Source organism: Pogonomyrmex barbatus, unplaced genomic scaffold (genome assembly GCF_055798465.1).
Source record: "Pogonomyrmex barbatus isolate J1 unplaced genomic scaffold, ASM5579846v1 scaffold12, whole genome shotgun sequence".
Lineage (NCBI taxonomy): Eukaryota > Metazoa > Arthropoda > Insecta > Hymenoptera > Formicidae > Pogonomyrmex > Pogonomyrmex barbatus.
Window position 1 is genome coordinate 7868657 of NW_028297108.1, and position 15690 is coordinate 7884346.

Below are 15690 nucleotides of genomic sequence, written 5' to 3' on the forward strand. Positions count from 1 at the left end.
TATGAAGCTGAAGGTGTGGCGAAAGACTGAGATATTGATGGTGATTGTAATAAACAAATTGATCAAGATAAAAAAAAGAAGAAAGACAATTACAATAATGACGATAAGTTATAAATACAGATGTTGTTAATGTTGTTGATACTTGAGCAATCATTGTTGTTGATGTTTGTTTCTCATGAATTGTACTCTTCTCGCAAGCTGTTTCTTCATCGTAGACTTCATGGTTCTGCACGACCTTCCGAACAGGTATAAACGTACCAAATAGTTTCTACCAAAGACTTTATATTGCGTGCGTGCGTGCGTGCGCGCGCGCGCGCGCGCGTGTGTGTATGTGCGTGCGCGCGCGCACATATTATATATATATATATATATATATATATATATATATATATATATATATATATATGCGTGTGCATTGATTTGTGTCGATTAGACATACGCAAGGAAGATGCAATCGGCATTTTCGAGATACGACGTAATGTTCTAGATAGCCAGACCTATCGATTTTACAAAGTGTCTGCTATAAATTTTGACAGAAAACATCAACAGAGATCTGTTAATAGAATTTAATGATAAATTAATTATAGATTAACTATAAAATCTGCCGTTTCATAAATGATATTTTCCACTTAAATGTTTAAAACATAATATAGATTCTGAGTGCGATTGTGATTAATGTCAATTTATTATAATATTTTGCTTGAATTTGCTACCAAACTGCTAACATACTGTTAATATTCTGCTTAGTAGTTTGATAAAAAATGCATATGCATTAATACAATTTTATGTACATTACGTTGTCGGTATATCGGTATATTGTTTTTTTCTGACGTATCATCAATTCCAATTGTTTTAAAGAATTAGACACGTGTCTTATTTAAAGGAACATTATATTTCAATATTAAAGCGTGATCGTACTTTTCTCTTCGCAGACGTCAAATTGATTTGTCATCACGTATATTCATAATTTGCGCCGCAAATTGCAACTTACATATATATTGTATATGAACGACTCAATAAGTCGCACGAAAATAGTCAGAGCGAGAGTGAAGCGCGCATATTTATTTTCTTCTTATGTACAGTAAAAGTAATATAGTTATTTAAACTCGTGGTTATATGATTACTTTTTCACATACATTACTTTTGCACATACGTCTTTACTTTATGTTAATGTCTGTGTGACAGCGATAATGTATTTAAAATATCTCGTAAAACCGTTAAATTTGCCAGCTTGAATGTTCTCAGCTCTGAGGATTTTCTGTTATCTGCGTAATGATAGAAACTAATAGGAAAATTGTGTACAGTACTATATACTTTTTATTCATACACGCAGAGTATGTAACGAAAGTATTCATCTGCGTTTCTCGGAACATGGCCGTCTTTCCCTTTCGGAAGAGTCTGCAGCAACTTGTAAAGTGACTGAACATTATTTTTAACGTGTGCTAGTTAATAATGTATGGACATTCCAAAAGGACCTTCCAAAAAAAGTAATTGTACTCGTAATCGCATATACGCACGTCATGGTTTACTATATGTAGCAGCTTCGACGCCTTCTATGTATCTAAATATAACTGTACACATAAGTATGAGAGAACTCGCGAAGTCCGGCTTTTAACTGGTCGATATTGAATAGAGCTGGAATAAGCGGGTACAAAATTATTTATGGTTGATCTCTATTTCGATGTGCGCTACGTTTTTCTCCAGAATATTAATCTGTCCGTTTTATCTTGTTTTTACTGATTCTTATATTACACGTTGATTCGGATTCAATTTGATTCGACGCAATCTTGTACGCCGCAATTATTTATCTTTGCCGTGTTTCATATGGATTCATATATTGTCTTCAGCAATACCAAGAAATGTTCAATTATGTTGAGACTCGACGATAAACAAAATCGGCTTTCGCACGCTTTTAAAGAAACACCCGATATACACATAAATCACGTAGAAGATTCGATTATCGCTTTATACACACATATCATAAGACATGCAGTTCATCGAGTCTGGTATAATTTTCAATTAAACATTCGCGTGCTCGTCCAGCAAAAGCATATTTCACGATAAACATTACATTGCGATCATTCATGACATTAAGTCTTTTTTTCTTCAATGGAGAAATTACGAATTTCCTTAGGATATCCTTTTTTAATTCATCTAAACTGGCAAAAAACAAAAAAACAAAGATTTCGACATTATTCCGAATTTTTGTACGACATATGTTGAGTGTTACTATATACTGCTAGTTAGGATGTACATAATGCGTGAGTGCATGTGTGAGTATGGTGTGTGTACATATATATATATATCTTTCTCTATGTATATATATATATATATATATATATTTATATATATATGTGTGTGTGTATATATGTATATGTATATATATGTATACGTATATATATGTATGTATATATATCTATGTGTATATATGTGTATATATATATATATATATATATATATATATATATATATATATATGAATAATTTATTAACAAAACCTTGTAATTTCCGAACAGCTTAAATTTATTGCGGTGAATTATGCTGTATATTTATCTTAAAGAATAATTTATTGAGCCGTTATTAAATGTTGCAATCCTCCATTTTCAAATAAATTCATTTAATAATTGAAATTGGCTGTTGTATCGAGATAGCTCGCTCATTTATGGAAATTTTATAAAAAATTACATTTTTTCGTTTTGGATGGAGCAACATGTGATCGGTATAAACACTTAAAAAGGCAACTATATATGTATATATAAATATGATGTTTTTGTTATAATGTGTACAATAATATATATAATTCGTATGTATATTTTGAATAGATTTATCTATTTTTTTGCACAATATACAGTGCGAGTAATACTTTTCTAATGTAAATCAAATATGTAATATAATTTTCCATTGAATATTGTCGGGCATTAAATCTAATACAAGTCGCGCAGTAATCACAAAAATTTCGAAACAAAGCGACTTGCTACGAAAGCTACGAAAGAAAATATGAATTTGTTAGTTTGAAGAAATGGACTTATAATCGAAATTATAATTAAAGAATAAATATTGTATAGATACCGTTGGGTTCATTTTAATACAGGTAGAGAACGAGGACAAATTCAAATAACGAGGAACATTGATTATGAAATAACGTAATGTAACGAATAACTCTTGATTGTGGAAAAAAAAGAATGTTATATTTTACCAATGCTTTTTTTTCTGTGTTATTAGAAATCGGCGAATACCATTATGTTATATGGATTCATGGTTCATATTTGATGTTTCTCTACAGCAAAATGCCTAAACCATTAATAATAAAAGACGTTCATTTATTATATAATAATATTATCTGCGCTTTGCAGATAATTGTGACAGCAGATAAAAAGACAATGATGACAAAGACGTTGCAAACGCAAGAAGCAACATTTCCTAAATATGAAGTAGTATATAATTAGCTATGTTACATTAAATAATACACACGAAGACTAATTCTTATTAAATTTTAGATAAACGGCTCTTGTCATAGTTGATAGATTAATTTTTTCTTATGAGCGTATTGATATACAAAATCACGATGCTATAAGTCAAAGATACTTAATCAACAATAAGGATTTTATACAAATTTTATAAAAGAGATAATAAGCATAAAAAAATATTTAATATATTGATACGCAGCTATTCTAAATTTTATAATAATAATTTAGTTTTTTCATCATTTATTTCGAATAAATAATTTTTATATGAATGAAAAAAATTTTGCTTTTCGATAGATAATACGAATTAACAATAAGTAAAGAATGAGATGAAAAATACGATTAATCTTTTCTAATCTATTAAATATTATACGTTAATTACTCTGACTATATGATATTTGTGAATAATAGAGTATGTATGAAATATATATGATAATATTCAAAAGAAATGTACAAGTGCATTGTGCAGCGTGTAATTTGTGACATTATATAATTTGGAAATGATTTCATATACTACTTCATATTTCTCGCGGTAAATGTAAGATAACGTAGTTTGTGAGAAACGGAGCACTTTTTAGCTGTGACGTTAACAAAAAATTCATGCGTGAAAGACAAGCAAATCTATGTAACGAGTTAGACTTATTGTCTTATCTACAAGAGCAAAAACAGTGCAAATAAAATGCGCATCGATATGCGACCGAGAATGATTATTAATAGTTAACGTCATCGCTAGAAAAAGAAAAAAAAGCACATATTAGCAAAAAAAAAAGAAAAAAAAAGAAAAAGGAAAAATAAAGAAGACACAAATGTGTACATTTCCATAAAAAAGAAAACAATATCACACGATCGCGTAGAGAGAAAAGGAGGAATTTAACATCAGACTTTACGCAAGTATACGTGCGGAACGGAAATCTACACGATAATTCATAGTTATTTGATTAACGATTGTCAGTAATATTATCACTACCGCTATAGTTGCTATTACTAACTTCTACAATTATTACTATGCAACTATTATCACTAGAACTACCGTTATCTTATTATTACTATATACACAGCAAATTACCACTACTACCATTATCATCATAAAATTGTCCTTGTAATTTTTATATGCCAAGTATATATACTTTAATAGTGTAACGAAAGTGGGAAACGATGAGAGACAAGCCGCAGTTAATGTAATATAACGCTCCTTCAAGTGGGAGAGGACAGGAACTATGTTAATTGAGCTATGAATTATAAATATTGTATAAGAGGATTAATAATAATAATTATTATTATTATCATTATTATAATAATTATTTAGTTTTCAGCGAATTGTGATTTGTTCATCAGCCACCAGTTATTACGAATTAATCGTGCCCAATCAAAATTGTCATTGTTATTGTGTTTTTTTTATAATCTATTCTATATATTTCTCTTTTTAATGACAATGATGCATAAATATACTTTATATTTTATCATAAATTCATATATATATATATATCGAACGTATATATAGGAAGAATGATTTGGTGTAGTATTTAAAAACTGTAAATCTAAAAATAATTTTGACAATCTAACAAAATTATTTTCAAATCTGTATCTGACTAAATTTTCTTAAATACTCCAGCAAACTGTCCGTATTTTAATTCATTTAATTGAAAATTGTTCTAATTCGGAAATATTTGAGAGTCATTATTTTGATATCGACTGAGATTTTAATTTTTTTATCATGTAGAATATTGAAAAAAAAGAATTCAAAATAGAATAAACATATTCATCAACCTGAATAAAAAAATATCTAATTGTAATTTTATTACAGGCATGTATGTTTCTGCTCTGATTTTTCTCTTTTTCTTTATATTATATTTTATAAAATAGTTTCTTATTGCGCGCGCGCGCGCGCGCGCGCGCACACACACACACACACACACACACACACACAGAGAGTTTTTTTTAAATTAGAATGTGTTTTTTATATAATTTTATATGATTAAACAATGAAAATTATTTATTATGTTAATAAAAGTAGTATAGTATAATGTAATAAATTAATTACTTATTGCAATTAATTTAGTTGATTGTAATTCGATCGAAGTCATCCTTTAGGATGAACGGAAAAATAAGATAATCTACAAATGATGTGCTTAGGACGCACCTCATAGGATATACAAAGAAAAGGACAAAACCTAAAATTTCCTATGATATATCTGAGCCATATTGTAGCAGAGTATATGGTTGAAGATATTATTTGCCTCCAATCTCTTTTGTGGAATGTGTTTTCTGTTTATTCTTTAGATTAGATCTAATATCTATTTGCCATTTTATTGTTTCATGAAATAACATTGTTGATGAAAACATCATTAGCATTAACTATTTTATTAATAAATTTTGGTATTTTTTGGTACACGCTAGCAATATATAATAGATAAGTTTTATTTATTATAATATTTATCATATTATTATATATTTTATATAAAATTCAAGCGCGCGCGCGCGCGTGTGTGTGTGTGTGTGTGTGTGTGTGTGTGTGTGTGTATGTACTTGCTAATTAAAAAATTATTCATTTTCAATTTATTGCATTTTACTACGTATGTACAAGTTAAGTCTTATTTGTTTATACATTGTTAAAATTGACATAAAAAAGCAAATTTAGATATCTTCCTTCCCACCTCCGATTTTAATAAATTTTAGATATGTTATAGATTATAGAAAATAAATATATATTTATTACGCTCTTATGTCAAAGTATAAGACCCTTTTTCAAAAATATTATATATTTAAAGATATTATCTATTATTATTTTTGAATATTTTTAAAATATTTTTAAAATATCTTTATGAATTAAACTTTTTTAAGAACAAATTTAATTATATATAATAAAATTATTTTTGGAAAATGCGTTTTTATATTTATCAATTAATACGTTCAAAAGTAGATTTAAAAAACAAAATTAATTTTTAAATTTTCTTTGCATTTAAAATTCCATTAGGAAATCATTTCCATCATATCATATTCCTTTCTCTTATACAAAACAATTTTTATATAAACTTTTTTATATGTTCTAAAATTTTATAAATAACCGCATTTATGTCACATGTTATATGAATTTCCTTGTATAAATATATGAAGGCAAAAAATATAGGTATTCAGCACACATATAATTATAAATAAATAAATTTATATAATAATAATAATGATTTGCTGAAATTAAAGTTAAAGTTAAAGAGAAACATCAACTGAATGTATATACTGAACATTAATAAAAGATGTTAAATATTATATTAACTACCATGTAATAAAAAATATATATAATTCTGATCAAATTAACATCATTTCATTTTAAAATTTAAATAAAGGAAACATATTTTTCAAATATTAAATTAAAATCAATTTTATTATTGGATTCACGAACTAGTCATTCTAATATAATTTAAGAAAATAAATCAAAATGAGAAAATATTATTTTGCTAATTGGTAAATATATATATATATATATGTATAAGATTGTATAAGTGACAAACGGTCATAAGACTAAGTACTAAATTGGTACCTCACAACTTTACCAGTGTTGTTAATTATATATATATATATATACAAACATAATAGATTGGCAAGATCTTGACCTTAGAACTTCTATGTTCGCCTTAGTATTGTCTTAAATCAGCACCCAGAATCCGCAGTCATACAATATTTCAAGTATGAGTAAGTTCAGCATGGCTAAGTACAAAGCAGAATGCGACCGCATGAAAAACCTGCCACGTCGATATAATTACATATCAAGCTCGGAAAATGATAACAGATTATATAGAGGGATTAAACTTTGTAATGAAATGAATGTGCTTCTAATAAGTGATCCAAATACCGACAAAGCTGCTGCCTCGATGAACATCTGTGTTGGTAATTTTTATTACATTATTTTGCTATCTTATACATGTAGATAATTCTACGCTATGAACAGGACATAGATCTGTAGGTAGATAAAAAACGATACAATATAAAAAAAAGAAAATCTATATATTTCAAGGAATATACATATAACAATTTCATCTTCCTGATTCCATCTTTTTCGTAAATCAACGCATTCTTCGAATATGATGTGTATGATTTATTTTTTGCATAATTAATTCTTTCTGTTTTTCTTGCATATAAAAATATTAAGTATCTTTAGGAGATGTAAATAATAAATATGTATGTGTGTGTGTTTGTATATATAATATAGGATAAATGCTATAGTTTTAAATCATCTAATATTCATTTGTGATTTATTTTAAAAAAATTTTATATCGATTTAAAATAATCTTTATGATAATAGGTTCACATTATTTTGAAAAATGTTATCAGAAAGAGCCTTAGCAGATAAATGAAAATAAAAAAATCTAAGCTTGATTTTTAATCGAAAGGATATTTCTTGCAATAAATTTCATGATAATAATGAGAAATTTACAAGATTATTTTACAAGACTATTAATATCGTAATATCAATTGACCGTTAATATTAAGCTAATTACATAAAAATTGATATTCCAACTCTAGAAAACCGTTTTAAAATTGAATTAAATGTTTACAAACTAATGTTTACAATTAACAAGTATTTATAATTTAAAAGTATTTATAATTTGCTCATCATATGTATGTTCGATCTGATCGAAATTGTCCATATTTATTTATGTTAAGGTAAAACATCACAGTTAAAAATTAAATTTTTTTATCAGGTTTATGTATATTCATTATCGGTAGTGGAATTATGAGCATATTGAGAGACATAAAGATTAATTTTATTTCGATTGACTGAATTAATTACATGAATCATATAATTAATCAAGCGATTAATAAATGATATGTGTGTCATATGATAGGCACCGAAGGTGATCCACGTCACCTACCAGGACTGGCGCACTTGTGTACGCATGCATTATATCTAACGAAGGAAGAAACACCGCAAAAATATTTTAGAGCTTTCGTAGAAATGAATCACGGCTCAATCAGCGCCGAAACGAACGCAAATGACACCAGTTATTTCTTCGATATACATCCGACCAAATTCGTGAAAGCCCTGACTATTTTTGCTAATGTTTTTGTAAAACCACACACTTTCACCAAGGCTACGATCGAGGTGGAAGCTTCTAATCTTAAACACGAATATGAGTCGAAGAAATTCGATGAGAAATGGAGATTACTCAAAATGTTCAGATGGGTCATGGATGGAAAGAACGGGAAATTTGACATAGGCTGCACAGAGACATTATTAGGCGATTTCATTAAGAAAAAAGAAATTAACATTGTGAAGGTATTGAAGACATTTCATGAACGACATTATTATGCTAAAGTCATGAACTTGTGTATTCTTGGCAAAGGTATGATGATAATTTTAATAATACTAAGCATGAGGCTTTAGATTGTGATTTTTCATTTATTTTTTCAATTTTTCTTTTTCGTTTCTTTTTTATTTTATCTTCTTATTCAATTTGTTAAATATGAATCAGATAAATATTTATTCTCAAACGCAAAGTTATTAAAAATTATTTAAAATTATTAATTCGTTTGTTGTTAATTATATTTATGTGATCTTATCGCGACTACATTGTACCACACTTTTATTACAAAAGAAATTTAATAGCAGTTTTAAAAAAAAAAACTTGAATTCTTCAAGAAATTTTTCCGTTTTAACTTTTTTTAATTTCTAGGTTTATGAAATTTATTATTAACATTATTAATTGACAGTGACATTAATTACACTAATAATTAACTTATAATTTGAAAACGATAACTGCAGTAGAAATACTTTATAGATAGACCATTAATTATTTATTATAATAAATTCATTATTATAGAAATTAATTTAATATTTTCACGTTGACGAATGAATTTTATATTTAGAAAGTTTAGATAAACTTGAAAATTTGGCGATAAAACTCTTCTCTCGAGTACGTAAGGTTGGTGTACCCGCCGAGCACTATAGTCCACGTAGAAGTCCATCTATGTACAAAATATATTTTGTTCCACATGGAACTTACAAAAGATTGTATGTAACATTTGAATTTCATCATTCATCGAATGAAGTAAGATAATTTTTTATCTTATATTTTCAATATATTTCAATATAATAATTATATATTTCTACATTATTAAATTGGTATTAACATTATGCATGCATTATATTATATTAATATAATATAATATTTATATAATTACAATCCCATTTATGCATCTTGTTTCACTGTTGCTTTTTCAATACAGCCTTACAATTTCTTCATCTATTTGTTCGAATATGATGGGAAAAAATCATTGACATCGGTTTTGAAAGCCAAAGGCTGGGGCAATTCTGTTGAGGCTGGGTTCTTTCCTCAAACTAATGAATCGCTTTTTGTCATCATTGTCGATCTAACTACGGAAGGTCTTGAGCACATCGACGATGTCATGACAGTGCTTTTTCAATACATTAATATGTTGAAGAACAGCAACGATAAACTTAAAAGAGTATATAACGTATGTAGATGATAAAATATAATTTATTATAAATTTATAAAAATTAAACCATATTATCATAATCGATGTGAACTTTCTTGTGGATAAATGAATAAATAAAAAATAAAAGGATAGATATAAATTTTGACAAATAACGATATGATGCGAATCAAATAGAATGCACGTAAAGCAAAATTTAAACTCAATTTATTAGAATGTTATTAAAGTAATTAAAACTGAATTTATTCTGATTTTCGCTCTTAATTCTATTTATTCACTAGGAGTTACTACTCGTACTAGAATATTTTTATTATGCACGAACAATATGTTTTGATTGTACATATAATATTTGATGTATGCATATTTAAGATATTGCTTTTGCAGGAATATAAAGAGATTATGGAGTTAAAATTCCGCTTTAAAAAAAAAGAATCTCCTCTTATATATGTAAAGAATATCTCTCAAATAATGCGTAAATGCTCAATAAGGTTTGTCCTGCGCGAAAAAATAATAGGGAAATGGATATGGCTTAGAGAATGGCAGCGAGATGACATAGAAAAAATCTTGAATCATTTTTTATCGCCGTTATGTATAAGAATTTTTGTAGGAGCGAATAAATATGAATCTATTATAAACGAAATTGAACCTTGGTGTGGCCAAAAATTCAAAGTAGAAGAGATATCGGTGGTTACATGCGCCAAATGGACCAATGCGCCATATCATGCAGTAAATTTAGATTTGCCTCCCGCTAACGAATTTATACCAATACCGTCGATGATTAATGTGAAACCACACAAGGGAGCTCGAGTAATTGAAAATATTTCTCACATTAACCAATAAACACTAGCGCGATATATATGAAGTTTTCAAAAAATTTGAATAGAATCCAATTGTTATGTTATATATACCAAATATTAAAATTATTTCATTTTTTAAATTAATATTTTTCTTTTCTTATATTAAAGATAGATTTTAAAGTTTTCTAACTTTTTATTAATTGTTATTTTTTTATTCAATTATTCAAAAAGCTTTAAAAATAGAAACGGTCAAAACTAACTACTTGGTATGTCTAATGTTAAAGCACAAAGATATAAAAGTTAATTGAAATGCATATATTTTTTTGTCTGTGTAGATGTACTTTTTTAAAGTATATATATTTAATGTCTAAGAATCATAAGATGTGTCAGTGTTTACATGGACTGTGATCGAAATCCTGATGCAAAATAAAAACAAACGTCATTTAGCATAAAAATAAAAGAATAATATAACTTTATAATAATAAACTTTTCTTTTAGAATTGTTAATAAGAAAAAATTTTACAGGCATTTCCCAAAATTATAAGAAAAACGCAATTGATGAGACTTTGGTATAAAAAGGATGACAAATTCAACGAACCTAGAGCTACCATAATCCTTCATTTTATTAGGTATATCCAAGTCTAATATTATTCTTTAAACAGATGAATAATTTGTATAATCATATTATCCTTTTCAGTCCGTTTGCTTTTAAGAATTCCACAAGTGTCAGTTTTACACTTATGTTTGTTCACTGTATCAATAAATCTCTTAGTGAATATGTATATCCTGCTGCTTTAGTTGATTTGCGTTGGAAGCTGAGTGCTACTATCCATGGAATATTAGTGAGTAAAACTGCAATAGGAATATAATAATAATAATAATAATAATAATAATAATAATAATAATAATAATAATAATAATAATAATAATAATAATAATAATAATAATATTTTTATAGCATTAAAAGAATTAAAAAAATAATAATGATATTTTTATAACATTAAAGTGTACCATTGGATAGACTCATACATAAAGAAATAAAACGAGGAATGCGAAATTGTATAAAAAAGTAAATCCAAATTAAATCAAATTAATTTATATAAAATTACATTAAGAATTTTCACTAAATTTCAGTTATTGGATCATTATTTCTTATTATTTTAAAATTTCTATTTATATTATAAAAAGAGAAAGTATATTTTACATTTAAATTTCTTCAATAATATATTTGAATGCAAATTTTTGTAAATTACGTAATTTTTATTTAAATATAATTTTTTATTTACATCATATATTTTTTCGTCAACTAAAAAAAATTACTTATTATTTTAATATAATAAATAAAACTTTACTCTTTGTTTATTTTTCTTATTCGATAACTCTACTCAATTCTCTTTACATAATATTTATTCCATATATGTTTAACATTCAATATCATATAAATTGAAAGTCGGTTACTTAAACTAAAGATTGTTTTTCCAGCTTGAAATAAATGGTTTTGATAATACACTACACGTACTCTTGGAAAAGATCATCGATCGCATGATAAACTTCAATTTAAAACCGCAAAATTTCGAAGCCGAGAGGCAAGAGGTACATACAATAAGACATCACGAATTTCTTATTTAAGTTATATAGGATCGTAATGTTATATATTCAAATTTACTTACAGAATATAAGACTTAATATGGAAGAGCTTAAAAAGATTGAAAATAGTCCACCATATCGACAAGCGCAACATTATCTCTCATTTCTGTTAACCCATAATTTTTGGGAGAAGCAAGAAATATTAGGAGCAAGTTATAGTACGTATAAGAAAATTCTTTTATCATATAATGGATAATTTATTAATATTGATAATTAAACAGTTTTCTGTTTAAAAAAGATACATTTTTTAAAAACTTTTATTTTAAATATATGCTTATTCCTCACGTTTTGATTGACTAATCGTTGTGTGTTACTCGAGTATTTTGTTAATAAATAACTTATAAATAATTATTTAGATAATTGAATATAAACTTCAATTAATAAAATATTATGATTGCATGAATAATATAATCGCTCATTTGTTACAACAACATAAGAAAGAAAAACCAAAAAAGGTGTTTTCCAGAAAATGAGTTTAAATGTTTTGAATGAATTCTTACAATTTTCCAACATAATTTTTAAAAGCAATTTTTATATAACTGATTACAGAGGAATGAAAATATAATTAGCTCTTTATTGCATGGATTTTTCATTTACTAAAGACAAACATTTTTGTCTTATAACACTCTTGATATGAAATTCTCTTTTCGGTTAAGAGTTTTAGAAACTCAATTATTGCTTGGAGTAAGAATTCTAAGGATTTATTCTTTTTTTGCAAACATCTCAAAAATGACAATTTTTTACTTATATTGTTCTTGTGATATGTCTTTGTGTGTATGTAAATTGAAATGTGTGTTACACATAAAGATAACATAATCAAATATGAAACATGACTGAGAGTTATGATATACGAAATTACGCAGATATCGATTTCGAAAAAACTCGACTTTTTATATCGAAATTCTTTTCTACGATATATGTTGAGGGTTTAATATATGGTAACATTACTAAGGCAGAAGCTCGGGATACAGCTGACAAAATCGAGAACAAGTTAAATAAGAAAGTACTTTCGACTGGGAATCTCGAAATATACCATGATATTAAATTGGAAAATGGTAAGCGTAAGCAACAGCAAATAAATAATTAATATTTAATTGCATTTTGATAGCTTGTGTCGATTTTCTATTTTTATTTATCTTATTTATTATACAGCAAATGCAAAGGGCATTATTATTTGTAATGAGTGCTTTGCAAAATTTGTTTCTGATTTGGATATCTGACAAAAAAACATAAAATAAGATTTTTATACTGAAAGAACAAGACTAAAAATTTAGTCAAATACAAATATGGAAATAATTTTGTTGGGCCATTAACGATATTTAATGGTATTTTTTACTAGAAATTCAACAATTTTTGTAGTATTATCACATCACATTTAATTTTATTTCTCTTATATATAATAATAATATATTTTGATGGCTCAACAAAATTATTTTCGAATTGCATGAAATTTTTATTTCAGCTCAACAAAACTTTCAGAGTATTCAGCAATAAAGCATTATTGATTGTTAATGAATGAATTATTGTCTGTTTTACAATCGTTAATCCTAATTTAAGATATAATATACGCATTAGTTTTATTTACATTACAATATATTTTTTATGTAGATCACCATTTCATATTTTACAAAGAGATTAAACAGTCCCTGAGTTGTTTATTGATATTCTATCAAATTAAAACACGAATGCCAAGAATGGATGTCTATTTAGATATCGCACAAGAAATATTTAACGATCATTTTTATAAAACGTTAAAAAATAAGGAAAAGATCGATTTATCAGGCGTTGGCGTGCATAGGTCATTCGAGATGCAGGGCTTGATAATCATGATTCAAGGTGAAAAAGATTATCTAGAAAACGGTATCGAAAAGTATATCCTTACATGTATGCATTATATAATGGTAAGTATAAGTATATTTATGCAATATATTCCAATATTCGTGTACATGAAATGCGTAGTATATGATACTCTGTGACAAAAGCAACAATTCCAATATATAATAAATGAACGTTATTTGTTCATTTTGACGAACACTCGTCAAGATGCCGACAAATAATGTCTCAGTTTGTTACCTGGGATATTTTTCTATGGCAATATTTGTCCGAGCGATAGCTTTCGAATGAAAGCAATTTAAAGCTAACATATGCTCTAAATTACGTATGAACAATAATTACGTATGGATCTAACGTTTCTATAAGGCAATTGTTGATAACATTAAAATTCTTCATCTTTCAGTGTCACATAAAGGAAATGTCTAAAGACGCATTTGAAAATATCAAGGAATCACTTCTTCTAAAGTATTCTCTCAGGGAACCGAAAACATTAAATGATTTAGCCAATTTTTTGTGGACTGAGATTGAAAATCAGCATTACAACTTTAATCGAAACGAAGACAAAGTAAAAAATTTACTAGACATATCGTTGCCTGATTTTCAATATTTTTTCAAGGTATTTTAACATCTTTTTATACGCACGTTTCTTAAAATCGCTCAAAATAAAAATTTTGTTCTAAAAGTTCTAAAAGTAAAAAGCGCGTTTATTGCTGCTATGAATTAAAATTGCTAAGCTCAAATATTTTGTTTCGTATGATATAATATTTATATTAATTTAATATAATTTTTTAGGAATATATTCTAGATAAAAAATCTCCTCAATTATCATTATATATGATACCTGTGAATAGAAATGTGAAAAGAAATACAAGCAAATTAAGAAAACATGTTATGATAATTGAAGACATTACAACATTTAAAAATTGTCAAAATTCACGTTCATTATTAACATTATTGTAAACATAAAAAAAGTGATAAAAGAAATATTTAAAATTTTTCATGCGCTACTACTGATGAAAATAAGATAATTAAAATTGGCTCATTTTTAAAGCAATTTGTTTACATGTATTTTTTAGTTTATAACTATATATATATTTTTTTTTTGAATGTTAAATTAATAAATATTCATGTGATTTTTTTGAAAATTATTTTATACTATTACATTCATTGCTGAAATTAATTGACACTTAATTGACACAATGTATATATAATTAAAAATTTATTTACGTTTTACTAACATACATACTATTTATAGTTTTTACATAAAGGGATTTTAAAATAAGAGATAATTCTTCATAAATCACATAATATTTAATTTTAGTTAATATTTAATTTTAGTTAGTTGAAATTATAAAAATGTAATAATAAATTTCAGAAATAAAATATTTTGTAATATTAATTAATATAATTAATATAAAGTTATCTTTTTTCAATTACTTGAATAATATTAATATTGTTATTATATTTAATAATATTACGTAATAATAATAATATTTCTA

General features: G+C 26.2%; 1 protein-coding gene across 3 annotated transcripts; it reads left to right on the forward strand.

Moving 5' to 3' along the window:
* The first annotated feature begins 347 nt into the window (after positions 1-347).
* LOC105427238 (insulin-degrading enzyme-like) lies at positions 348-15609 on the forward strand. 3 transcript variants are annotated; one of them, XM_089071847.1, is made up of 13 exons: positions 348-7346; positions 8306-8803; positions 9327-9508; positions 9687-9935; positions 10299-10721; positions 11237-11340; positions 11409-11553; positions 12194-12304; positions 12384-12516; positions 13222-13413; positions 13967-14259; positions 14595-14807; positions 14984-15609. In XM_089071847.1, exons 1-13 carry the CDS (start codon positions 7148-7150, stop codon positions 15149-15151), a joined length of 2910 nt encoding a protein of 969 aa, XP_088927973.1. In that variant the 5' UTR covers positions 348-7147; the 3' UTR covers positions 15152-15609. The 3 variants fall into 3 exon arrangements, with proteins under 3 accessions (XP_088927973.1, XP_088927974.1, XP_088927975.1); XM_089071848.1 differs by having other exon boundaries at positions 348-7342; XM_089071849.1 differs by lacking the exon at positions 10299-10721 and having other exon boundaries at positions 349-7346.
* The last annotated feature ends 81 nt before the right edge of the window (positions 15610-15690 follow it).